Here is a 27,451-nt window from a genome sequence, read left to right on the forward strand (position 1 = left end):
GAGCTCCCACTGTACATATACGTAGAACACAACCAAATGCATTTTTTTGGTACTTTGTTAAAAATTAAATACAGATTCTCATTGGGATCATGTTATATTTATATCATGTTGTACTTATGTTATAAGTGCATGTCCGTATTCCGTCTTAAATGTCATTGTCAGTTCAGACTTATCTCTGTGAGGTGTGTCATGTGCACTTATTTTTAGGCCTTACAAAAGTAACATTTCTTAAAGGAAACAGTAGTGTTGAGTGCTCAGTAATGTTAGTGTACTAAAGCAGGGCTAGTTTGCCAGTGAGCACAGACCATCTGGTAGACATTTCTGCTCTGAAAATCAGGAGAGGATGCCAGAACTGAAGGGTATCAACATTTTATTTGTATTAAACACCAGCCAATTGCGAAACTAGAAGGTCATTCTACAGCTGTCAAACTTTGAGACATAGCACCCTGTTCAGTAAACCGTGTTTTTTTTTTTTTTTACGTCATTAAGTTGACAACCATTATTGTGCACATGATTTGCCCTTAATAATAATAAAATAATTTATGAATTGCACTATATGACGTTGCAAAAACTTAAAGTTTGCACTTAAAGGGGTCATGACATGGTTTGTTTTATTTTATTATTATGTTCCCTTAGGTGCAATTATAGTATTACTATAGTTTTTTTTACAAAAAACTTTTAAAATGTAGTGATTTATGATCTTTTCCCACCCTGTTTCTCATCCTCTGATTCAAACAGTCTGTTTTGGGGGTGTTTCCCCTTTAAGAGTTCAGTGTTAACGCCCACTGTTATGATTGGCTAACGTCAGTGCCTATGCATCAATTATTAACGCCCCCAGCCAGAACATTTGGGTATTCAGCGTATTTAAAAAGTAGTTTAAAGTTTTAAATACATTACTTACAGTTTGCGTCGTCGTTGTTGAGCCCAGAATAGTCGGCACGGACTTATCTTTGAGCAACAGTTTTCTGGCAAAGCCAGCATCATTTTGGGATTTGTTCTCAATACAGTCATCCTTCAAATGTATAGAACAAACGCTTAAACTAACACTGCCGTGACTGAGACGTCCGCAAAAAATAAAGTGCATTCAAAGATGTTGTTTGTCCACAGCCAGGAACAGCACATCTGCGTAGCATCGTAATTTCCCTGTACACAGACTCACTCGCTGTCCGTCGACTGAACACTTGTGAGGCGCGCAGCGCGCGGGCGCGACAACGGTACGAAATGAGTGTAGTTGTCTTGCGCTTAAAGCGTAGTTGTCTTGTGCTGGAGGCGGTCATATGCAAACGCTGGTACGTCACTTCGCACCGTGACGTCACTTCTTACCATGGATCCAGAACGAGCTGTATTTAGAGCTTGATTAAATAAATGATTCGTTTATAATGGGGAGGAAGTCTTAAGCATTGAACTTGCAGGACGTTTTAATGGTACAAAGACCTCTTATATACCAAAAGATCAAGGCAAATTTGGTTTCTCATGTCATGACCCCTTTAAGTATATTCTTTTAAACTGTAGGCTATTGTTTACGTAATAGGTGCTCTTTTTGAAAGTATGCTACAGTGAAGTAAAGGAGAATACGTGGTGAATGATTCATGTTGAAATAACACTCTTTGGAAATATCTCCTTTCTTGTTGTTTCTCTGTGTCAGGTACCTTCTGTACCTACAGTTGAAGAGAGACGTGTACCACGGTAGGCTTTTATGTCCGTTCGCCGATGCTGCGTATCTTGGAGCCTGTATAGTGCAGGGTAAGAATACAACATCTACAACCAATCACACATTTCATTACATTGTGTTTTGCAACCAAAGCTTGAATATTATTTGATTGATAGCACCAGTAGCATGGTGTTCCTGAGCAATTTCCTTCTGGAAGCTTTTTAACTAATGAGCACTCATATTTCAAACCATATTTTCTTTCTCAAAGTGAACAACAAAGAGAGTTTCTAATGGATATGAACCTCATTTAGATCAGGAACAGAGGAGAGTCTCTTGTTCTAGATACAAAGGTATCTTAATGGGCTCTTTAGCTTTTTCATGTGGTTATTTGATGATTTTTAAGGCTGTTTGTCTTGTTCTAGCTGAACTTGGGGACTATGATCCTGAGGAACATCCTGTTGACTACATCAGCGACTTCAAGCTCTTCCCCAAACAGTCCCTCAAACTAGAGCGCAAGATCATAGAGATCCACCAAAATGAGCTGAGGTGAGAGAAAAAAAAATAAGCTGTCTGCCAATTGGAGTCTAGCAAACATTTATTTGTGTGATACAACTGTTCAAAAGTTTGAGGTCAGCCTTTATTTGATCATAAATACAGCAAAAACATGCTGTAAAAGCCGGAGAAAACCCTTACGAACTTCCAGCAAATTTGAGATTTGCTCTGCAAGTCCGTCTGGCCAAGAGCCCATTCAAGCCCATTTCCAATTTTTCCAAATCGAGGCACCAATCACAAACGTTGAGGCGGGCTTTACATGATGACGATCTGATTGGTTTTAGGTCTATCCAATTGCGCCCAGAGGCATTTGAGCGACGTCCGTTGGTGACACCTCTTTGGAAATGGGCTGTGAATGAACTTTCCCCAGACCCACTCTCAGTTACAACTGAGAAGAGTCTGGTGTCAACCTGGGGTGCGTTTCCCGAAAGCATCGTTAGCCAACTATGGTCTCAAGTTCAATTGTTATCAGCATAGTTCAACGATTTGGTGTTTCCCGAAACCATCGTTCCAACGAACGTTCGCAAACAGCATCGCAAACTTGTGTGGTTGGAACGACAGCTCTCGAGCTGTGGTTAGAAGCATAGTTTCTAGTTTACATGAGATATAGACTGAATAAATCCTTATCTTTAGCAAAATAAGCAAGCTGACATTCAGTACAACCCGTGTTATTTATTTAGAATACATACAAATGTAATTTACGTCTTTTAGTTTGTCAAGAGATTTAAAGCACCGTTTTTGAAGACTGCGCATGTGCGAACGCGCTCTACTATGTAAGAACGAGCCAAATATTGAGTCTGGTAATAAAGAAAAATAACTGAGAAAAATTAGAAATGGTCTTCAGATGCCATGTCTGTAACTTATATGACAAAATCTAGCGTTAATTCGATCTCAAACAGATTAATTAAAATAATTTATTAGTCCACCACGTGCGAGACGTCATAAACCAACGTGGTTGAACGATACTTTGCGACATACGGTTTCGGGAAACAGTCGTGACGAGCTATTTGATTTCTCCAACGATGCATCGTACTATGGTAGTTAAGCAGTGAGCTATATAGTTGTACGGGAAACGCACCCCAGGCTAGCAAAAACAGTAATATTGTGAAATATTCTTACATTTTAAAATGCTTTCAGTTTAAACAATTTAAACATGTATTTAAGTCTGGAACTTGGCTTAAGCCTTGTCTGTGAAACCAGGGTTGTATGTAGTTGGAGAGCTGGAGATTGTAAAATAACATTGTTTCTGTAGGGGACAGTGTCCTGCACTCGCCGAGTTAAACCTTCTTCAGAGGGCCTACACACTAGACACATATGGAGTGGACCCACACCCGTGCAAGGTACTGACTCGCCTCAGAAACTTACAAAAGATCTATTATATACTGCATCTTGTATCTAGTAAATATCTAGTGTTAAGTACATATAAAGTACAATACAGTATATATAGCTAAAAGATAAAAAATCTGATCTTTGATTTATTTCGTTTCAGGATTTCACAGGATCCACAGCTTTCCTGGGGTTCACTGCAAGAGGGTTTGTAGTTTTCCAGGGAAATAAGAGGATACATCTTTTAAAATGGTAACTATAAAAAACCTCTTATCATTAGCTGCACTCTCAGATTCACTCTCCACCTCCACCTCATCCTACTCAGTGTAGTTTAGTGTAAGGTGCGGTCACACAAATGTCAAAAAGATCCATTGTCAGTTGTGTAGTGATGTATGAAGCACAGCTCACACAGAAGCCACTTTTAAAACAAGAAGCTTTCTGTTGGTCAACGTGGCGAATCCACTTGTTGTGAAATTCCCAATCACATGGATTCCTATTGAATTGACTGGATTTCCCCTGCAAAAAAGGGTCCACTTTCCAGCTTTTTTTTTTGGAGAGAAAGACCCACTTATAGACTGTTCACACCAAGGATGATAACCATAATGATAACTATCACTGTAAAGTTTATTTCATTCTAATTCTTTGAGAATAGAGGTGTCCACATCACAACTATAACAATAACGAAACTGAGGAACAATATAGTTGGAATCACTTTAAGAAAATTTTTATAAAATGAATGAATAAATGATAAAAATATTGACAGCCAATCAGAATCCACCCAAATTTAAAGAATGTCAATGTTTAAGTGTAGTGTGTTTCTCTTTCTCTGGTGTTTATTAAAAGTGCATTTATTTGGGCATTCTGCATCACACATAATCTTTATTCGACTCGCTGCATGCAACCATGACAGAATAAATTATTTAAATGGAAAAAAGGAATGGAAATTCCAGCTGTACGCCTGCTTCTCATTGAACAAGAGGATCGTTCCCTCAAGGACCACACAAGGGATTTCTTAGATCTGCCGAGCCTGACTCAATATCCGGACCACTCGCTCCAAGACACGCCTGTCCATGGAAGGTCCTTGAGGCAGTTTTGCCGAATATGTGGAGTGGCTACTCGTCAGATGCGACTAATTCACTATTCACTGTCTGCCTCGCTGTATGAAGACATCGCCTGCCCCGATCCGGACCCAGAGCCCAGTCAGCCTTCAGCCATGCTGTAATACGCTACGAAGATAGAGCCAGAGCGACTGCCCGAGGCCACGTTCGTCCTGGAGCCCGAGCCTATTACAGAGTCTGAACAGGTGCATGAGCTGGAAACAGCATCCATCATTGAGAAAATATTAGTTTCCATTGAGGAGATGAATTGGAGCCCCAGCCACACTCCCGTCGCTGAAAGGCAATCAATGAAGTGGGTTTCCAAGGAATTATTATTTGATGAGCTGGATAATGAAATGTTTCAAGGTCGCCAGTCTCCGCTGGTCCTGTATAGTCCCAAATTGTCTTCGTCTCTGATGGTTCAGTCCAGTCCCAAGTCATATTCATTGTCATTAAATCAGACTAACTCCAAGTCTACTTTATCACCGTTGGCTATGTCGAGCTCCAAGAATCCTTCGACACGGATGGTCCTGCCCAGCCTCCCTCTCCCTCCTCCTCTGCCTATCCCTTCAGCCCCTCGGCTCCTCCTTCTGTGGTTCCGCCCAGCTGCTCGGATCCACCTTGGGCTTCCCAGACATCAGTTCCACCTTGGTCCAGTTACGCCCTCAGCTCCATCTCAAGCCTCCGAGCCCCGGACTTCATTTCAGCTCTCCGACCCATCAGCTCCACCTTGGTCTGTCATCCCTCAGGTTCAACCGAGCTCTTTCGTCCCTCAGGCTCTGCTTGGTCTTTTGTCACTCTGGTTCTGGTTCGGACTTGCGGATCTCCTGCTGTGCCTCGACCATTCACCCTTCTGGCTTAGCCAGACTCCTCCTTCCCTCTGGTTCCACCATTATCCTTTCGTCGCACTGACTCTGACAAGTCTGCCAAGCCCACGCCGCCACCTCAGTAATGCACACCTGCGGCTCCACCTTGGCCCCCCAGGTCTTCAGCTTCACCCTGGGTCCACATCCCCTTGACTACTCCTCGGTCTCTTATCACAACTTCACCTCAGTCGGGGCTCCTGGCTCCATCAGTATTGCCATGGGCCTTCGTCCTGGCTCTGCTCTGGGTCATCCTCTGGCTCCTCCCATCTCCACCCTAGCTCCTCCCTCTATCGTCTCCACCTTGGTGTTCCCTTCTGCCAGCCCATCCAAGGTCTCATCCTTCAGTTCCTCGCCCATTTGTTGCCATAGTTTCTCATTAAGTTTCACACCTGTTTCTTGTCCCTTTAATGATCATCTCTGTGTATTTAAGCCATCAGATCTTTCTGTTCATGGTTTGGTGTCATTATCATCAATGAGTGCGTTTACATGCACCCTCATAATGCGATTATTAACGCAATACTTTGATCAAACGAATGCGATTAAGCTCATAATCGTATTAACCATAATCGCATTAAACTATGTGGCGTACGCTGATTTCAATCACAATGAACAGGCATGTAAACACCTTAATCACATTATTACCGCTCTGACCAAAGTAGACGTAGACGGATGCCGTGTGTTGTTCACACAAATTCATGAATGAATTCCGTGTCATTATTCAGAAATGTTTTCTTCTTAAAAACTAAAACTTCATCAACACATCCAGACGGAGCAAAGAATGCGACGTTACGGTGTTCAGCACGGCGCTGAATAATATCTAGTAAATCCATAAAAATGTATTTTGAATTTGATGCGAGTAGATTATGGTAAAACCATAACTGATAACGTTCTGTTTATTATAAGGATGCGCTGCAGTTTTACTGTCTGCCATATTAAATGCTAAGAAGTTATCGTTATTGTTGTAGTTATCGTCGTTGGTGTGAACAGACATAAATCTGAGAACAAAGTGGAATGTATATAGTGCTTGAGGATATCTTGCAACTTGAATATCTTTCAAAGATTTGATGCCATGAACCAAATTGAACTGCGAGTAGGAGCTGTTCGTCCTCAAAATCAGCCTGTGAGCTTGTAAACCAAACTGTTTCCCGTCAGACAGTTTAAAGCCTGTGCGCGCTGACTCACAGACATTATGTAAGGCCAGTCGATCAGACGGAGTATCAGCTGATCAATGAGTGTTCTGTGAGTGCTCATGATCTATGACATAAGGTTTTGTAGCGTTGTTAACACCAGCCCACAGTCAACAAGCAGATAAATGCACTCAAGGCTAGACGTTTTAAGAGTTTTATATGTCTATTAATCTCTCTCTCTCTCTTGTGTCTGACTGTTGACATGAAGTTTTTGCATTGAACGTCTCACTTGTAACATTTCATTTGTAATGTCTCACTCTTGCAGGGCAGATGTCAGCAAATTTAAGTTCGAAGGGAAAACATTCTATGTGATTGGCGTGCAAAGAGAGGTAGGATATATTATCTTGTAAACTGTTTTTCTTAAAGCTCACGTTCATTGTAGTCATATGGTTCACAATGCATTTACCCACCATGCAACGCCAATTTACTTTGACTTCAAACCATTCTAGCTTTTTTTTTTTATGCTGTGCAATACATGTTATTTTACATTCATTTATAACCTTAGGTAAATTACTCGCATTGTCTTTTATATATTTATTAACATTACCATGTCTCTATTCTTCATTATACATAGCTGACAAGATTTTCTTTTAAAGATTTATACATAATAAAACCTATTAAATGGCTCTTTGACCTCATTTTCACACAGATTTCCGATTAGAACAGATTTAAGGCACATTCACACCAAGGACAATAATTAAGTATATATATATTTTAAAAAAATCTTTGTAATTATATAATAATAGAGCCCACACCACATCTATAATGATAACTGCACAGAGGAACAATAGCATTGAAATAACTTTCAGAACAATTTTTTACCCCTAGCTGATGAATAATATAAAGCCAATCAGAATTCATCAGACTTTAAAAAACTTGAGCATTTAAAGCGGCTGATGACGTAACTAGCACACACTGATAATAAACCGAATATTAGCGGTTATTATATAACTTAATATATAGTTATTATTATCATCCTTGGTGGAACGGGCCTTTATTCAGCTTCCTGTGCCTGTCATTCTGTTTGTGTCACGCTTTAAATCTAGTTTTACATGTGCTTCTGTCTTCTTTTCTCTGTGTGAACTTTTCCATTTGCTGGTGAGTAAACATATACATCATGGCCATTGATTAACTTATGAATTATTATTATACAGCCTTACAGTTCCTCACCCACATATCTGTCCTGATTTCAATCAGACTTTAGTTGTAGTGCCCAACATAGAGTATTCATACGACTTTCATGAGCAACACTGTCATTCAGGACTGCACAATTGTGATAAACATCATAATGATCAAGTATTTCACTGAATTTTCTAATTAAAATTATTAATTTTGAATTTGCGTTGATAAAAGTAATTATTTTGTGTGAGACAGACACATCATATTATTAAGCTGTTAAAAGTAATAGGTGATTTTACTAAACGTATTTATTACTACTATTCTTTATTACTATATTCTCAAATATGTTTAGTATATACATATTTTTAATAAATGTTGTGGAATATGGAATAATGGAATACATATTTTTAATTAATTAAAGTTAAGCAACGATACTGTCCACAATTCAGAATAATCTCATAGAGTTAGTAATGTTAATGCTAGCAAATAAAAAAGAATTCCTAAAAGCTTTTTAGGGATAAAAAAACCCCCCTCATGTTTATAGATATTATAAACTGAATATTACAGTGGTACATGTTTTTAAAAATCCTTATAATCCAAAGTTATTAGGCCCTTGAGTCAAAAAGATTGAAAACCATTTGTTTAAAAGTACATTGTTAGGTTGCTTCTGAAGTTATGCATATTATATGATGGGTATGAAACTAAAGTGTTGTTCGATGTCTAAACCTGTGTGTGTTAATTCTGTATACACCATGTCATCGCCTGTCTGGTTCACCACACATGCAAGTCTGAAAGTTGCTGGGTTGATACTGTATGTGTGAACAGTAAGAACCATTGAATGCTGGAATCTGCATGTTCACACACACGACCCGATGTGTGTGTGTGTGTGTGTTTACTTATACTGGACATGTGACTGTGTTTTACACAAGCGCACGTCTGACTGTGATATATTCCACTCAGAAGTGTTGGAGTGCAGACTGTTCACTATCCTGAGAGGTTGAGCAATGGCTGACCTTTTCTGCTACTCAAATCTCACAGAATGATTTCTGCTTTATTGCTCATACTTACAGTCAGGCATTTAACCAGACCTCGAAGACCTCGTCCAGCACTGACATGAATAATAATAATACCTGTGGCTTATTGAGGAGATTTGTGCTATTACTTTTTTTTTTTTTTGCTTGTGGACAATAAAGTTAGCAAAAAATCACATGGACTTACATTGTAATATTATAACGTAATGTAATGTGCCACATTGTTACATCCACACAATGTAATATTACACTGAATATTATAAAGACTAGGGATGAACTCTATATTATGCAACCACCTGCATCCTAGCATTGTGTTTAACATGTATAATTACAAGTTTTATGGTTACACTTTATTTTAAGGAGCTTTTGTTAGACTGTAATTATACATTTAAGTACTAAACTATAGAGTATTATTCCAAAAACACCTCGAAACATTTGGTATCTCTGAAAAGCGCTGATTCCTCCTGGAATCCACATGTACCGGATGTGGGCCGACACTGTGTTGCTGTCTAGGAAGGTCCTTTTCATTTTTATCAATTATTAATGTGTGTAGCCTAACTGTCGCCTCTGGCTTGCTTAGTTGGGGACACTTAATATTCAACAATATTATTGACTTGACTGCACTGGTACTATTGGATGAGAACTGAACTGAACTGGATTACGACATTACTGTTTTTCAGCAGAACTGCTAACTAATTTTACAACTGATGTTCTTTACAACTGAACTGAATCAACACTGAATTAACCTCAGCTGAACAATGGCACTATTTTCTTTTAGATGTACTGTACAGCCCACATGAACTGTGTGCATCATTGAATCATTTTCCTGTTATCACTGTAAAGCTGCTTTGAAACAATCGGTATTGTATAAAGCGCTTTATAAAAAAAGGTGACTTGACAAAACAGGAAGTGTATATAAACAGAAGCAAACAATGGGACTATTTGAGACACAGGTGTAATAATCAGAAACCAAGGAAACTAACAAGGGTAAGAAACACAGGCACATAAATGACACACAATAAAATCTAACATAACCCTGAAAGTAACATTTTTATTTTTATAATATTTAGTCTTTTCTACAGAAGCCCTGAACCGCAAAGTTAAAAAAAAAAATCCCTAAACCCCCCCCCTAAAATGACAAGGATAAAGTTGAAATATTTAGACTTTATCCTCATATTTTAGGGGATTTTTTTTTTTTTTTACGTTGCGGTTCAGGGCTTCCGTAGAAAAGACTGTAAATATTATAAAAAATAAAAACGTGAATAAAGGATAAAGTCGAAATATTATGAGGATAAAGTGAAATATTTTGAGAATAAAGTTGAAATATTTTGAGGATAAAGTCGGAATATTTCGAGGATAAAGTTTAAATATTTTGAGGATAAAGTTGAAATATTTCGAGGATAAAGTCGAAATATTTCGAGAATAAAGTTGAAATATTTCGAGAATAAAGTTGAAATATTTCAAGGATAAAGTCGGAATATTTCATGAATAACGTTGAAATATTTAGAGAATAAACTTCACACAGGTTTTTCGTTGCAATGTAAAAATGTGGGATATAATCACAGCTCTATTAAATATATTGATCTAAAACTAAAACAAAGATGATAATCCAGGATAATAGAAACAAACACAACAGCTTTACAAACAGTGGCAAAGACAACACTGGACGGAAACTTGGGTTACGCTTTAGTTACACTTTATTTCAACGCTCCACTTTAGAGATTCTACTAACTATAAGTAACTTTGCAACTACATCCCAACTACCTCTCATTGGAGTATTAGTAGACTGTTAGGTTTGGGTTATTAGAATAAGTTGTTGCAAAGTTACTTATAGACACTAGAATATCTGTTTGGGGAGCATCAAAATAAAGTGTTAACAGATGTTAAGGAGACAGTCTACTAATACTCTAATGACAGTTAGTTAACATGTAGGTGCAAAGGTACTTATAGTTAGTAGAAGTGGAAGCCATCAAATTAAAGTGTTACCAAAACTAGAATCAAACTGATGGCTTAAATAAAAAGGAAATAACGAGGAGGGGGAGGGAATATAATCGTAATAAATGAGTGGTGGGAAACATGAAAAAAAGGAAACAGGAACAAAAACACAGGAAACCAGAAAAAGCAAACTAAGAGTCCATGGCAAATCAACACAACCCTAACACTTATATCTATAAAGATGAATCAGCCATTAGATATTAAACATGAAAAAAATAACAATTTAAATCAAATCTATTTTGTATGTTTATAATCTTTTAGTGTTAATTTTCGGTTTGTGCTACACCACCTGAGGGTCTCTGCGAACCCCAGTTTGAGGACACACTTGTAATCACAGTTAGTTTACTGCAGGATTCCCGCTCGAAGCTCAGATGAGTAGTAGACTGTCAAATTCAGATCTCTCTGAGCATAGCACGGGGGAGCGCTCTGACATTTAGTTTAGTTTTTATGACGTGACTCTAAGCTCAGTCTGAGCGTACAGCAGTGAATTGCAGTTTGATGCTAAACGGCCTGGAAGTGGTTTGTATTGATTTCTGCCTGGATTCACTGTTCTGCTTAGTACTCCATCTATTGATCCCCGGCTCAGATTACAAGCGCGTAGGGTTAATGGAACTTATTCTCCTGACACGTCTGTTTTTCACAGCACGTTTTCAGACCTCATATATATCTGTCACACTGGCCTAACACATACATATTCACTTCCGCTTCAGTCCTGGTCGTATAATACAGCACATATATTTGATGGGTTCAGGGTGTCACATGGGTCGGTTGCCAGATTAGCACATTCAGTCCACTGTAATCTCATCATGTTAACGAGAGAACCGGGAATCTGATGCATATCGATCCAGAAGAAAGCCAATACCGCTATACATTTTCATTACAGCACTGATGTAGCTCTCGTCCTCTCATGCATGATGATTCATCTAACATATAATTATCCTTACGAACAGTTCATGTCCTCCTGAGCGGTTAATGCAGCAGTCTAGTGGTGATGAAACACAGTATAAAAACATTTATGATGTGAAACACATTTTCATTAGCTAATTGCGTAAACTACCGTTCAAATGTTTGAGGTCAGTAAGATTTTCTTTTGAAAGTAAAGGATTATTCCGCAAGGATGCATTAAATTGATAAAGTCACAGAAGAGACTTTTGCATTCTATTCTCTTTCTAATAAATGCTGCTTTTTTTAAAGTTTCTATTCATAGTTTCTATTCAAAGAATCATGAAAACATTTATCATGGCTCTCACAAAAATATTAAACAGCAACTGTTTTCAATATTATAATAATGGAAAATGTTTCTTGAGCAGCGAATCAGAATGATTTCTGAAGAATATTATGAATATTATATGAGTATGAATATTATAAATCACTGATTATTCACTCCAAGACAGTTTTAATTAGATTTTAATAAAAAAAAGTTTGTTTTAATAAAAAATCAGCTTTGGAACATTAAACTGCCTAAAAACTGAATAAACCCTTTGATGAAAATTTATTTGCTTGATTATTTATTATTAAGTAACTGTATTACAAAAGCAAAAAACACATAAAGCTGTGCTATCCTGTGAATAGTTAAAGATAAAGGTCTTAACAATAACCTCTATTTATATTCACAATGTAGCACCATATCTCCATATCAATGTAGCACCATATGTGTAGCACAATACCTTCGTGCTGAATATTAAAACACAGATCCAGTGCAAAAACAATAAAAATGATTTGGATGAAGCACCTTTTTCAAATTGTGTGCTTAATACAGACATTCAGATTTTAGTTTTTTTGTACTAACCATTAAACTGATGTAAACACACAATTAACATCCAAATGAACGTGCTGAAACTCTATTGTAATTGTTAGAATTTCAAAGGATCAGCATTCTCCCCTAAAAGTGATCCGGCAGACAAACTGTAAGTCGTAGAGACTTGCAACTTTGAGGGCTGGTAGTACTCACATGCACCGTCTACCACGTCACCAAGGCTCGCCCCGATCAGCCTGACGGGGGCGCTTGTAAGAAACTTTTCCTTCTTCTAAACAAATACCAGGAGACGTTTGGATCACGTTCAAGCAGAAGTTCTTCTTTATTGCGCGTGGCTGCAATTCTTTCAAACAGTCTAAATCTAAACAGTATACATTGTAGTTATATACATTCCCAGGGGGAGGAGTCTTCTTATCCAGCAAAAACCGGTATGGCAGGTTCTCTAGATTGCTCTAGAGAACCCGAGCCAATCAGCTATTGTATTGCTAATCCAATCATCCTGACTTGATTGCTCAAACCTTAACATTATCATAGAGACAAAGGCACCGCTGTACCTTGAGCAAATGGCTCTGAAAGTAATTTGCAGAACTAAAGGTGAGAGAATTCAATGATTTGACTCATTTACAAGTCTGGCCGGAATCTACTGCTGGAAACTCAATAATCATCAGTTAAACCTAAAATGAAATAGATTCTTAAAATTTGTTATCCTTCACGCTGCAGCGATCAAAAGTGTGTAATGGTTCATAACACCATTTGTCGCAAACTAAGGTGTCTTGTTTCGTTGGAATCCTTAACCAACAATGTCTCTGATTCGATTGTCACCTTGGCAAAATGTTTGGGTATTTTAGATTTTCCAGTAAAACCTATTTTTGCAAACTATATCGTTTTTCCCCTGATCGGAAACAAACCAGTGCAGAAAGATTCTCTGGAGTCTGATTGGCAATAATTATAAAAAAGAAAAAGTAAAAATTTAGATTGACGTCAGCGACGGGACGCAAAAAATTTGATGTAGCCTTGGCCCCTTTTACTAAAACGTCTATCCCTCTTGAACAGAATGAGATCATTTCTTTAGACTCTGTACATTATGTTTATGGGGCAAAAATGCCCCATTTTGTCACGTGAAAAAAATTGCGCCAATTGGCCACTTGTTGGCGCTATTAAGTGAACAAAAAAAATACACGAAAACGGCTATATACAACAGTCAGTCCAATTGACTTGAAAACCGGCATGCGGTGTCTTTGTCCAAGGTGCCACCGTTGTCTTTGAGGACATCCATGTATCTCAAAAAACACGGCCTCCGTCGGCTAATGAATTTTGAGCAGCGGTCAGACAAGGTTAACGGCTGATCGGAACGAAATTCGCTGGGCCTGTTAGACCCAAGGCCCTGGAGGCTTGTGAGGAATCTGAAAGAATTCGGCCCTCCAGCGCCTTCTCTTTTTTGACATGCGTAAAGGATAAAATATCACGCGGTATTTCACACATACCCGTGACAACTCATTCTGAGCAACTTTGACTCTAGAACCAGCGCTGTCAATGGAACTGTTCGTTAAATATCAGAGATTATTTTAAAAATATACTTTCACAAACTAGTGGTTTTTGGCTCAACTGTTGCTAAAAACAGTTGCTGTTGCTAAAACTGTTGCAAAAAGCTTTAAAACTACTATATTTCCTTAGTAAATTGCCTGCATTGGCTGTAAATGGTCTTTTCCATGCATGATCTAAGTGGTTACATGTTAGCTAAATAAAACACAATACCTTTTTACAAATGCGATTAAAGGCCTTAAAGCGCTCGATCCCCGATAATTGCTGCCCGCAGCTATATTACTTATGAGAATTGTTTATTGTGATTATTAATCACTGAGACTTTCATTATTTGTTAACTAACCCAGAATCTTTGTAAAATCATGGTGATGCACAGCTCCTTGTGATTTACTCCTTTATTACACTAATATATGTCCTTGTAAAACATTGCAGTATCTGTAGTGTAAATGAAGGTTAATAATTGCAGTGTACATTGTGTTGGTTCCAGTCAATGTGCCGCTAACCGGTTAACCGGCTGTGCCGTATTGATCCGCACTCTCATGTTCCCTGCACTCTTCCCGGTAAAGCCGTCCTGCACTCAGCGGCCATCACTCTCACTAACATGCACACAGATTTGGGTCAGCATTTTGTTCAGCTCTCATTATTTATGACATTGTGCTCAGATTCCATCTCCGTGTAATTTATAGATCTTTTTATGTCCTTTTACCTCCCCGTTCACTTAAGTTGATTGTTGTCACCTTTGCTAAGATTCCACGCTTCAGTTATTCATTCTGTCCTCTCATCTCTCTGCAGAAGAAACTGGTTCTGACATTCCACACCTCCACACCAGCAGCCTGTAAACATCTGTGGAAATGTGCTGTGGAAAATCAGGCATTTTACAAGTGAGAGTCGTCCTTTTATCTCTCTCTCTCTCTCTCTCTCTCTCTCTCTCTCTCTCTCTCTCTCTCTCTCTCTCTCTCTCTCTCTCTCTCTCTCTCTCTCTTCTCTCTCTCTCTCACACACACACACACACACACACACGGGATGAAGATGTTTCTGTCAGTCTAACAGGAAAGAGACACAAATAAAGACACACTTGATGCTCAGGCTTCACTGTATTGTTAACATTCATATTGTGTAATTTCTCTGGATGTATTTTCAGGAGATCATGTAATTTTACTGTATTCTAATTCACAGTTGATTTTATTTATGTTTGTCTCTGCTAGAGAAACACGTGATTATGAGATTGAATTCTAGACTGTATTTAAATCAGTTTTGACTCTTGCATTCATTCCTTTGAAGAATTTAAATATGCCAAAATATATATTAATACATTACAAACTTGATTTGTCTAGTAATTTGTTAAAACATTCTATAAAATTATTAAAACTAGGTTCAAATCTATATAGCAGTTATCAAAAAAAATATTGAGCAGCAAGTCATATTTGAATGATTTCTGAAGGATCATGTGACATGCTGAAAATTCAGCTTTGAATCATGGGAATAAATTACGTTTTAAAATATATTCAAAATTAAAACAATTATTTTAAATAGTAGGCTATTATCTATTATTATAATATTATCTTACAAACCTTGGAACAGTGGTGTATGGGTCAATCTCAGAAAATAGTACTAATGTAATGTTAAAATAATTAAATGTATGTATGTACAGTATGTATGTATATGTATTAACCCATGACTTTTCTCTTTTTTTGTACGAATTCTGTTGAATACAAAATCTTTGGGAGTTTTTAGATCAGTAAAAAATGTCTGATATAGTACAGCACATCATTTACAGGTTTTATTTTAGTGATATTTTTAGTAAAAATGTTGCACTTTGATAGACTACTGTGACAATGTAAGTTACTTAATGAAATATGGAATGTAATTTAAACTTACCGTGGTTTGTTTGTCATGATTTCACTCCTCAAATCATTTTTTTTTTTTTTTAAAGAATGTCACATAACAAAAAGTTGAACAAAAAGTGCATTACGCATTTTAGGAGAAAAAAAATACATTGTGAAATCATTCATTAAAATTCAATGAAACCTATAAATATATATTTTTGAAAATAGATTTAGCATATAATGTGACTAAGTTCTAGATCCTGGTGATTATCAGTATGAGGTCATGAGGACAAACACAGCACATGAATGGCGCCGCTTCCTGAGAATGACCCTGATATAAGTGCCTCTGTCTCTTTCTCTGTCTCTGGTTACTATGTGTGAGCGGTGTCACGTTACTGCAGAAAGCCCTTTAATTAAGAGCTTTAATGACAGCAGGCCTGCACATATCAAACCAGGACACTGGCTTCATATTAACAACACACACATCAGTCAATCAATGACAAACTGCTCGCATGAACAGTATCAGTACACTTTCTACACGGATTATCTGCTAGAAAATCTGCTGAATGGATTTATATAGAGCAAAAACTGTTGGCTGGAAGAAGCAGGCACAGACTCCATATGGTCCTGCGTACAGGACATGCAAAGTAACAAAGATACACACAGTACAATACAATGCAATACACATTTATTTCTAAAGTACATTTAAAAGCATAAAGTCTAAAGTGCTTTACAATTTAAAAATAAGGTTACATTTTATATCAATTGTTCATTCCGCTAACTATAAGTAATTTAGGAACAACATGTCCGCTAACTCTCATTCATTTGCAACTACATTTCAACTAACTTTCATTAGAGTATTAGTAGACTGTTAGGTTTTGGTTAGAACAATGTTGACATGTAGTTGCAATGTTACTTATAGTCAGTCATCAAAATAAAGTGTTAGCAGATATTAAGCAGACAGTTTACTAATACTCTACTGACAGTTAGTTGACATGTTGCAAAGTTACTTATAGTTAGTAGAATATCTAAAGTGGACTATCAAATAAAGTTACCAAACATAATACATACTTTCACACCACATACAGTGCTATGCAAAAGTTTAGACACCCATGCTAAAGTTGACTAAAAAGAGGAATAAAAAATCATCTTTTGGAAATTGAACTTAATGCCTTAATTTAAAAAAATAGGAAAAATCCAACCTTTAAGGACACCAATTTTCTTTGTGAATGAATAATGTATAGTAAATAAATAAATGTTCTTCCTTAAAATACAGGGTGCATAAGTTTGGACACCCCTATGTTAAATTCCCATAGAGGCAGGCAGATTTTTATTTTTAAAGGCCAGTTACTTCATGGATCCAGGATACTCTGCATCCTGATAAAGTTCCCTTGGCCTCTGGAATTAAAATATCCCCACATCATCACACACCCTTCACCATACCTGGAGATTGGCATGGAGTACTTTCCATAAGATCATCTCTCAATGCAAATCAAACCAGCTGTTAGGCTAACTGAAATAAAACCATGCCAATCTCTAGGTACGGTGAAGAGTGTGTGATGAGGTGGGGATATTTTAATCCCAAAGGCCAAGGGAACTTTATCAGGATGCATAGTATCCTGGATCCATGAAGTAACTGGCCTTTAAAAATAAAAATCTGCCTGCCTCTATGGGAATTTAACATAGGGGTGTCCAAACTTATGCACCCTGTATTTTAAGGAAGAACATTTATTTATTTACGATACATTATTCATTCACAAAGAAAATTGGTGTCCTTAAAGGTTGGATTTTTCCTATTTTTTTAAATTAAGGCATTAAGTTCAATTTCCAAAAGATGATTTTTTATTCCTCTTTTTAGTCAACTTTAGCATGGGTGTCTAAACTTTTGCATAGCACTGTACATACATTCAATAAGATGCATTAACACCGTTTTCATTGCTCTAACGCCAAGGGCCAAATTACAAAAATAGGTTTTAAGACAGTATAAAGGTCTTAACTTAAAGGGGTCATGACATGAGAAACCAAATTTGCCTTAATCTTTTGGTATATAAGAGGTCTTTGTAACATTAAAACGTCCTGCAAGTTTCATAGCTTAACATAAACCCATGTCATGACCCCTTTAAGGAGAAAACCTGTGAAGTGGAAGATAATAAACATACTTTTGTGACTTTTTATCTCACAATTATGACTTTTTTTCCTCACAATTTCGAGTTTGCAACGCAATTTCAGTCATAAATAAATGTTATTGCATTTCTGTGATTTAGATGTGCAAAGTCAAGTCAGATAAAGACTGTGTCCAGCAGCAGTATATTTTTCAAGGGAAGCCGGTTTCGCTACAGGTGAGAGGATTTGGCTGCATGCGCTTTTAACCTCTTTCCTGATAAGAGTAAATCATATGTCTGATATGCTAATATGACTATTTTCATTTGACTTGTGTGTCATTTTATTTAACATTATTTAAGTGGATCAAATGATTGTTTCTGGTTTGATTCCAGTGGTCGGGTGGCTAAAGAAGTGATTGAAGCCAGTTCAAAGATTCAGAGAGAACCTCCTGTTGTACACAGGTCAGCATCCATTACCAATATACAGTGCTATGCAAAAGTTTAGACACCCATGCTAAAGTTGACTAAAAAGAGGAATAAAAAATCATCTTTTGGAAATTGAACTTAATGCCTTAATTTAAAAAAATAGGAAAAATCCAACCTTTAAGGACACCAATTTTCTTTGTGAATGAATAATGTATAGTAAATAAATAAATGTTCTTCCTTAAAATACAGGGTGCATAAGTTTGGACACCCCTATGTTAAATTCCCATAGAGGCAGGCAGATTTTTATTTTTAAAGGCCAGTTACTTCATGGATCCAGGATACTCTGCATCCTGATAAAGTTCCCTTGGCCTCTGGAATTAAAATATCCCCACATCATCACACACCCTTCACCATACCTGGAGATTGGCATGGAGTACTTTCCATAAGATCATCTCTCAATGCAAATCAAACCAGCTGTTAGGCTAACTGAAATAAAACCATGCCAATCTCTAGGTACGGTGAAGAGTGTGTGATGAGGTGGGGATATTTTAATCCCAAAGGCCAAGGGAACTTTATCAGGATGCATAGTATCCTGGATCCATGAAGTAACTGGCCTTTAAAAATAAAAATCTGCCTGCCTCTATGGGAATTTAACATAGGGGTGTCCAAACTTATGCACCCTGTATTTTAAGGAAGAACATTTATTTATTTACGATACATTATTCATTCACAAAGAAAATTGGTGTCCTTAAAGGTTGGATTTTTCCTATTTTTTTAAATTAAGGCATTAAGTTCAATTTCCAAAAGATGATTTTTTATTCCTCTTTTTAGTCAACTTTAGCATGGGTGTCTAAACTTTTGCATAGCACTGTATCTTACTTTCCTTACTGTATCTCGATGACACTTCACTCAGACGTACTGTGGGTTAGAAGGCTGTGGGGATCGGGCTCTTTATTTGGTTTTAAAGGGCCACAATATACACTTAGCCTTTTTTTGTATAAAGTCCACTTACTGTATAATCCATGCTTTCTTTGACCATTTTCCATCCTCACGCTGACCCTCACAATTTAACAAATTATATTTTGGATACTGTGTTTTTGAGACGTATGTATGTAATGACCTCTTTTCCCTTGTGGATTTTATTTTTATTTTTTTTACATTTAGCACTTAAAGGTCAGAATTGTCTAAAAAAACTTTTATTCAAATTTGTTTAAACTGTCTTTATATACCAATACATAATTAAAATGCAAGTACTCTGAAATAGAGAGTATAAAAAACAAAGTGGCTCTAGTGTATTTAATCTTCAATAAACACAGCTCATTAATTCCATTCACTCCCACCTAAAAACGGGTGCGCGACTGCGCGCACATGGGCAGAGCCAGTAATAACGGCGGTAGTCATGGCGATGGAGAGTGACAGTCGCTCAAGCCAATCACTTGTTTCGTCCCGGTAGGAATTAATGAGCTGTGTTTTTTGAAGATTAAATACACTATAGTCACTCAATTTTTATACTCTCTTTTTCAAAGTACTTAAATTTTAATTATGTATTGGTAAAATAAAGACAGTTTAAGCCAATTTGAAAAAAAGTTCTTTAGACAATTCTTACCTACACAACCTTTAATATGGAAATAATATTTTTATAATATAAATATTAAAATATTAAAATGTTAAAATTTGTATTACAAAGTGCACCTTTTAAAAGTGTACTTAAGTGTGTTAAAGGACAAGTTCGGTATTTTACACTTAAAGCCCTGTTTACAGATCGTATCTGATGAAATAGAACGGTTAAGATTAAACTTTGGATAGATGCTGCTGTCGCAAGAATTTTAGGTTTATATCGCTTTCCCCCCTCACCCCCACAATGGTTGTATATGTGCACTGGAAGATTCCTTCGTAAAACACATTAAACTTTCGTTTACAAAGACGTGAAACTCACCGAGTGGTCAGGGGTGTTCACTGATACGGTTCCAAAAAAAATCGCTGAAAAAGATGCATTCCAACAGGTTTTATCGTAGTTTTTGTCCAACTCCATGACTTGTATTGAATGTGCTGTGTGAGGTGCCGTATTACTCCGCCGCTGGAGTGTCTATTATTCAAGCTCTCAACGGAAGAATCACGGGTGTGACACGTTTGGCAAAATAGGTCCACAAAAGCTAAATAAACCTAAAATTCTCGCGACAGCAGCATGTGTCCAAATTTTAATCTTAACCGTTCTATTTCATCAGATACGATCTGTAAACAGGGCTTTAAGTGTAAAATACCGAACTTGTCCTTTAAGAAACAGCCGTGAAAGTGTACTCTCTCTTTAAGTACACTTAAGTAGTCTTTTATTTCAGTAGTATTATTTGTAGTAGTATTAATTGCAAGTACAGTTTTAAAAATATACATTTAAGATTTTAAATACATAGGAGTGTACATTTAATACAATTAAGTACACTTCTCACGTGTTATATTTGAAATAAGTGATGGCAATAAAGCAATACAAAAATATTTGTATTTGTTAATTGGCTATGTTGATTTCTGATTGATCAGTTAATCATAGAAAATAATGGTGGCAACTGGTTCTACGATCCACTTAGGCTTATGATGCTTATGCCTTGTATTTTGAACATGACACGTATAGTAACAAACTCTTTTATTTTAAAAAACTATGTTTTATGAAATTTCTGTGTGTGTTTCAGATCTCATTTTGGCCAAAGCAGAAGCTTTACTTCACTCAGTCATAAACAGCTCATAATGAACATGGAGCCCCTCCTACCAGCACTGAGCTCCAGCAGGGAAAACAGAGACTCAGCAGACATTGGTAACACACACACACCTGCATGCATACACACCTGAAAGATAAACCTTTTCCAACTGTAAAAATATTTCACCCCTGAAATGAAAATGACTAAAAAACCTAACAAAGGATTATGATCATTTATGATTAAAATGTTGTTCATTCACATGAGCTGGTCATATTAATATACTAGAAAAGATGTTTTTATTCTACAAGAGGGTGATTGATCTGGTATAGCGAAGAGCAAAGATAGGACGTACCAAAAGCAGATCAGTCAGAACCTTCGTCTTTGGGTGCGAGAGTTGGACAGTAAGAAAGCCCAACAGAAGGAAAATTGATGCATTCGAAATGTGGAGTTGCTGGAAATTCACCTTTGGCTAAGCCCCACCCCCCTTAGTTACTGTTGCTACCTCCGACAACTTCATCTGGGCTCTGGTTTGGTATCAACATGGCTTATGCTGTGACAGCTCTTCCTGCTGAAATTTTATCAAACTTTTATAAAGCAGCAAATAAAGTGTCCGATAGAAGTAGGCAAAAGTGTCTGCAGTATGCGTTTGAAGGCTTTATTCAAGACAAACGGTGAAACGCAAGCAACAACAAGGCATCCAAATAGAGGCAAAAGCATAACGGTCACAGTCAAACAATGAACCACAGCATATCCTAATCGAGACGGAGGCTGTGACTAACAATATCAGGAGAAACACTGTCATGCAAAGCTGGGTAGGTCTCTATACACTTCTATAATCGTTATTATTTACAAAGCAAACGGACTACGCGAGTATAAAGTTGTATTTATTAGCAGCGTGTGCTAGCGTATCAACAATTAGGGCAGAGAACCGAAATCATAGCATAAAACTGTCTAACTAGTATAACTTCACAGTAAGGTTAAAAGCTAAATGTATCTTAGAGCAAAAGTGTGCTTGTTGATCCTTGAGGGGTTTCGCTGACTGAGGACGTCCACACAGTTTAATCCAAAGACGACACTTGTCAGTATTTAACTTCGGTTTTGGGAAGGGGAAAAAACGGACACCCCCCTCCAACCTCTCTGGGAAACGCGTATCTGTGTTACAAATGCCCCAGGCACAACGTTTAACCATATTTTTTATAAAACGACGACGTAATAGCCTGCCGAGACAAAAAATATGAGTCTCCTGCGTTGAAGTCAATGGAGCACCGTGAAAAAGTGTCGGAGCCTCTGTGGGAGCTCGTTCTTGTCTGCGCTGTGATTGGTCAATCTACATTCTAGGGCGTGGCTTAGCCAAAGGCGAATTGTTACGAATACCATGGATAGCCAGGAAAACATAGGAGTATTGGATCAAATAAAACCAGGGACGTCACTAGAAGCTGAAATCACTGCAGCTGACTGACTTTGCCCACATTATGCGTGCAAACTCGCTAGAGAAGTCAGTAATGTTGGGAATGGTCAGTAGTATCAGAAGAAGGGGACGGCATCAAACACGCTGGCTCGACACCATCAAATCAGACACCAATATGAACATCAAACAGTTGAAAAAAGCAGTGCTCGACGGGACGGCGTGGAGAATGCTTGTCCAGAAGGTCGCTGAGAGTCAGACAGAATGGATAGATCATCACTTTTGCGAGAAATAGCTAAATCAGGTGTGGACGAACAACATCTGAAGGTTTAAGCACTGCTTTTCACTGACCTTTGAAAAAAATTACTTATTTTAGAAATGCTGTGTGTCCACCAAAGCATTTTTTCCCAGCTGAAAACGCCAGGCAGCAAATCGTTTTTTTTCAGTTAACATGACTAATATAGTATTCCATTTCATAGCATTTGGTTTCTATGGTATGAAACATTCATGGAAGTATTGGTAGTATTTCATAGTTTGTTTCTGAATATAAAAATGTAGACACAGTGTAAAGTACTTGCTCTGGCCTCTGTTTTCAACGATTTTGTTCTGTCTTTTTGCCGTCTGTTGTTGTTGTACAAGCAGTGTGTGTATTTACCCCAACCCTCCTACACTGTGATTGGACGACTGGGTAAAAAGTTACAGTGATGAGCGCTGCGTTTAACACAAAGTTGAACATTGTTTAACTCTCGGCAACCAGAAAAAAACATCAAACGTGCAGTGCACAGCGTGAAATAAACTTTCAGCGCCTTGTCACGCTACTGGTGTTTTTAAATGCGCAGCTCTCCCATTGAAAACAATTGGGGGGAAAATATGCTCGCCTTAAGAAAAAATGCTTTGGTAGACTCACGGCCTAAATAAATACATGTATTATTATAAAGACCACTTTTGTATCGCCCATTGTATATTTTGCATGAAAAACTGACCTAGTGCACCTTTATAATAGATGTTGTTTGCCAGGTATAACACCCCCCTATCTCAAGGGAAATGTTTAAAGTGAGCCGATGAGGTGCTGGTATCTGTGGAGCTTTAAAAATACTTGTGAATACCCATCAGACAGCATGTTAGCAGTGATTAGATACGAGGCCTGCTCGGGCTTGTGCTGTTAGAGGTGTGCATTAAAGCAATGACACTCAAGCACACATGCTTATGGAGTTAGAAGCTGCTGGTTTAATGGTGTCCTTGAATTGAATCACTTAGCTGTTTAAACTCCGATCATTCGGAAGAGAGTGAAGGAGGAGCATGATCAGAGTGTTTCATGTAAGGGTTTAGTCACGTGAGTCTGGGGAGATAAAGCCGTGTAGTCCATGTGAGGAGTCCTGAAGCTGGTTCATCAATACTAAGCCCCTTAAAGATCAAGTTACCGGAGGAGAGGACAAGGTTTTAACAACTGAATGTCACACTGGCCCTTCTCAGAAGTTCCCTGTACATCCTGTATTCAAATAATATACTTGCTAAGACAGATATAGAGATCAGAACAAACTAGTTTATTTTACTAAACTTTAACATGCTAAAACGAAATGCATTATAAACTTTTTTTTTTTTTTTTTTTTTTTTTTACAGTTTTTCTTTTTGGGCTCTTCTAGAACAGGGTTTCATGCTTGAATGTTTAAAAAAACACCTTATGTTGCAGCTGCTCTCTTCCCAGTCTGTCAGAAACGTTCTGTTTAGTTCCTGTCTCTATGAAGCCCCTCCTTCCGAAAACCGCAATGTGCTCTGATTGGTCGGCTGGACCAGTGTGTTGTGATTGGTCAACTGCTTTGAGTGTGTTTGGGAAATGTCACACCACTTACAAACGCGAGTTTCAACACGCTACTAACTTAAATAAAGCGGAATATTACGACGTGTTCGTTCCCAGAAGAAAACTCAAGACTACAATGGAGGCGTTTCAGGGAGTTCAGAAACGGTGTGCACTGATATAGAGAATAACAACATTACACTCTATATAGAGAGTTGAAAATGTAAAAAAGCATAAGAGAACCCATTTAAAAAAAATGTTTTACGGTTTTTGGTGTTTTTGTGCAGTTTTATTGGGGATTGTGTTCTAATGTCAAACTGTTTCAGTTTTCCACCTTAGAGAACATTGACCCATGCATGAAAATCTGCCTTCTCTTTGGTACGGTGAATCTGTCAGCATAATGCTGAAGTAGCTTTTAGCTATTTAAGGGGAAAATTTACAACTCAATCAAGACAACAACATAACTTTTGATTAAAGTAGAAAGTTGTTGACTTAGATATTACAGTGGGTTTCCAAATTCCACTGTCTATTAGATATTGCAGCTTCATCCCGTTCAAAGGCTTTTTAATCTTTCATTATGCAACAATCAAGGCATGCCGTAATTACTGCAAGGAGTTGATTTGTTAGATTCAACAGTGTTAACTGCTTTGGGTCTGCTTTGCAATCGTCTTGGAGTCTTACACACTTTTGTTTTTTGTTGTTTTGCACCACACAACAGTACTGCTAGAAGCCTTAAAGGAATATCTGACCCAAACAATGTACTTTCATGACATGAATGCACTTCAGTGCACTTTTTAATAATGTTAAATTAAAAGTTTTACTTTATACTTTAAATGTACAAAATTGCTACTTAATTACAATACAAATGTGTAATTACAAATATGATATACATAACATACAATTAAAGAACACTAACCATATTTCAAAGACAATAGAAGTAGTTATGAAATTTCATATACGTTATGTAAAATTATGTACTTAAGTCCTAGTTGTGGGTCAAAAGGCTCTCTGAAGTTCAGCTTAGTACTGCCATATTTATTTTGTAGAAAAGGAAGGATGAGTTAAAATGTTTTTGTGGGTAATCAACATAATCCCAACAATGTTAACAATTGATCTTAACTTAACCTAAATGTTTTATTCCTTTCATAATCGTTCACGAAGTATCAAAGGGTCATGAAACCCTAAACTAAATTTCTCTGAGATTTTAACAGAGTTGTGTGCATGTTGAGCATAATAGAAGACAATGTTACCATCCATTATTTTTAATTGTAGAAGAAAACTAGTCTATTTTAAGCTTTTTTTTTGTTTTTTTTAATTCATCTTCATGTCTACGTTACAGGATGTGGTTTTCTTGTACCATAGTACATTGATGACTCATAATTATTCATGAGACTGTGTGTCCTTATCCTATGAGAAGATTCTTCGCTTAATTATTCACGACAACATGATGTCAGTCTGAAGGTCTGGCTACGTTAGACTAGTCTGTCACAAACACCAGCTCAGTTACTCTCAGCACTTCCCAGAATCCTTCCTGCTCACCAACTGCATACACTCCACAATCACCTGTCTATTACCTTCAATATCATCTTTCTACAAAAGCCTGCACTTCACACAGTACCGGTGTCTGGTCTCCTCAATCCTTATGGAAAGACAGTGTTGTTATCACCCATACAAATGACCTGACTCCTTACCTGAACTACTCACCTGCTGAGATTCCTGCCCATCACCGTCCTTTGTCTTCTGATCCACTGGTTAATCTACCACCGTCACCATCACAGCCCCTGCAATGGACACAGAGACTATTACCAGTTAATCTTATAAGTCTTCTTATTCATCTATTTGATGATCACTCACCGGCTTATCCTGCTTGCTCTCTGCTATCTGCTAATTAACTTTGGTGAACTTGAGTTATCTGTGTTGTCTCCTTCTGTATTGTGACAGAAGTCCAGACCATAGAGATGAGAAGGAGCATGGTAATTGCGTCCATCAATGTTGCCACCTTGCAATTGCAAGGAACTCATGGAGGGAGCGACAGTTTTTATTTTCCAGGGTGGCAGATGCCTGGAGGAATATGAAAAGGAGTTTGTTGACATCAGCCACCGAGCCACCTGCAGTGACCTCACCCTGATGGAGGATTTTGGTGCGGGCTGGACGAACAGACTGGGCTGGCATCACAGCATTTGTGATGCCGCGAGGAGACTTATCCTGGACACTGAACAATTACATCAACTTCAAGCTATGGATAGATGGGTCCTCGTTCCTCGTTGGCAGAGTGGAGGAAGACACAATCACCATCGTCCAGCCCCACCTCACACCTGTCATGCAAGCAGTCCCTGCCCAAAGTCTGGTGGTGGCTCCAGTCTCTGTCCAGAGTCCGGTGATGGCTCCAGTCACTGTCCAGAGTCCGGTGATGGCCCCAGTCGCTCTCCAGAGTCCGGGGATGGCTCCAGTCCCTTCCCAGAGTCCAGGAATGACTCCAGTCCCTGACTGTCGTTCAGTAAAGGCTCCAGTCCCTGACTGTCGTCCAGTGAAAGGAATCATAGGAGATCAGTCCCTGAACTCAGCACTATTCCTGCTTCCGCCTCAGAGCCTGCACCTGCCTCAGAGCTCAGCCCAGTGCTCGCTCCAGCACCAAAGTTCAGCCCAGTGCTCGCGCCAGTCAAAGAGTTCAGCCCTGAGCTCGCACTCGTCCCAGAGCACACCTAGGAGCCCGTCCGCTCACGCATCAGAACTCAGCCTGGATAGCACTGACAAACAAATGATCTGACCTTCTGTTCTCCATGCTTCGTCACGGTCACGGTGACCTTCACCAGTCTTCTTGTCATGGCCACAGCGGCCGATGGAATCACCGATGGTACCATTTACTCTCATTAGCACCTCTCTACAAAAGCCTGCACTGTATAGTACCGGTGTCTGGTCTCGTTAATCCTTATGGAAAGACGGTGTTGTCTCCACCTGTACAGCTTACCTGACTCCTTACCTGAACTACTCACCTGTTGAGATTCCTGCCTGTTATCGTCCTTCATCTTCTTGTCTTCTGATCCACTGGTTTATCTACCGCCATCACCATCACAGCACCTGCAAAGGA

General features: G+C 38.1%; 1 protein-coding gene across 1 annotated transcript in view; it reads left to right on the top strand.

Moving 5' to 3' along the window:
• Window positions 1–27,451, top strand: part of frmd3 (FERM domain containing 3) — a 65,219-nt gene that overhangs the window by 28,223 nt on the left and 9,545 nt on the right. The window contains exons 5-13 of the mRNA XM_079638460.1: window positions 1,646–1,743; window positions 2,074–2,197; window positions 3,456–3,543; window positions 3,693–3,781; window positions 6,945–7,008; window positions 14,915–15,003; window positions 18,213–18,287; window positions 18,444–18,512; window positions 21,158–21,279. Of these exons, the coding sequence (XP_079494586.1) occupies window positions 1,646–1,743; window positions 2,074–2,197; window positions 3,456–3,543; window positions 3,693–3,781; window positions 6,945–7,008; window positions 14,915–15,003; window positions 18,213–18,287; window positions 18,444–18,512; window positions 21,158–21,279 (818 nt within the window). The remainder of the gene's footprint in view (window positions 1–1,645; window positions 1,744–2,073; window positions 2,198–3,455; window positions 3,544–3,692; window positions 3,782–6,944; window positions 7,009–14,914; window positions 15,004–18,212; window positions 18,288–18,443; window positions 18,513–21,157; window positions 21,280–27,451) is intronic.

This window comes from Phoxinus phoxinus (assembly GCF_949152265.1).
Source record: "Phoxinus phoxinus genome assembly, chromosome: 15".
Lineage (NCBI taxonomy): Eukaryota > Metazoa > Chordata > Actinopteri > Cypriniformes > Leuciscidae > Phoxinus > Phoxinus phoxinus.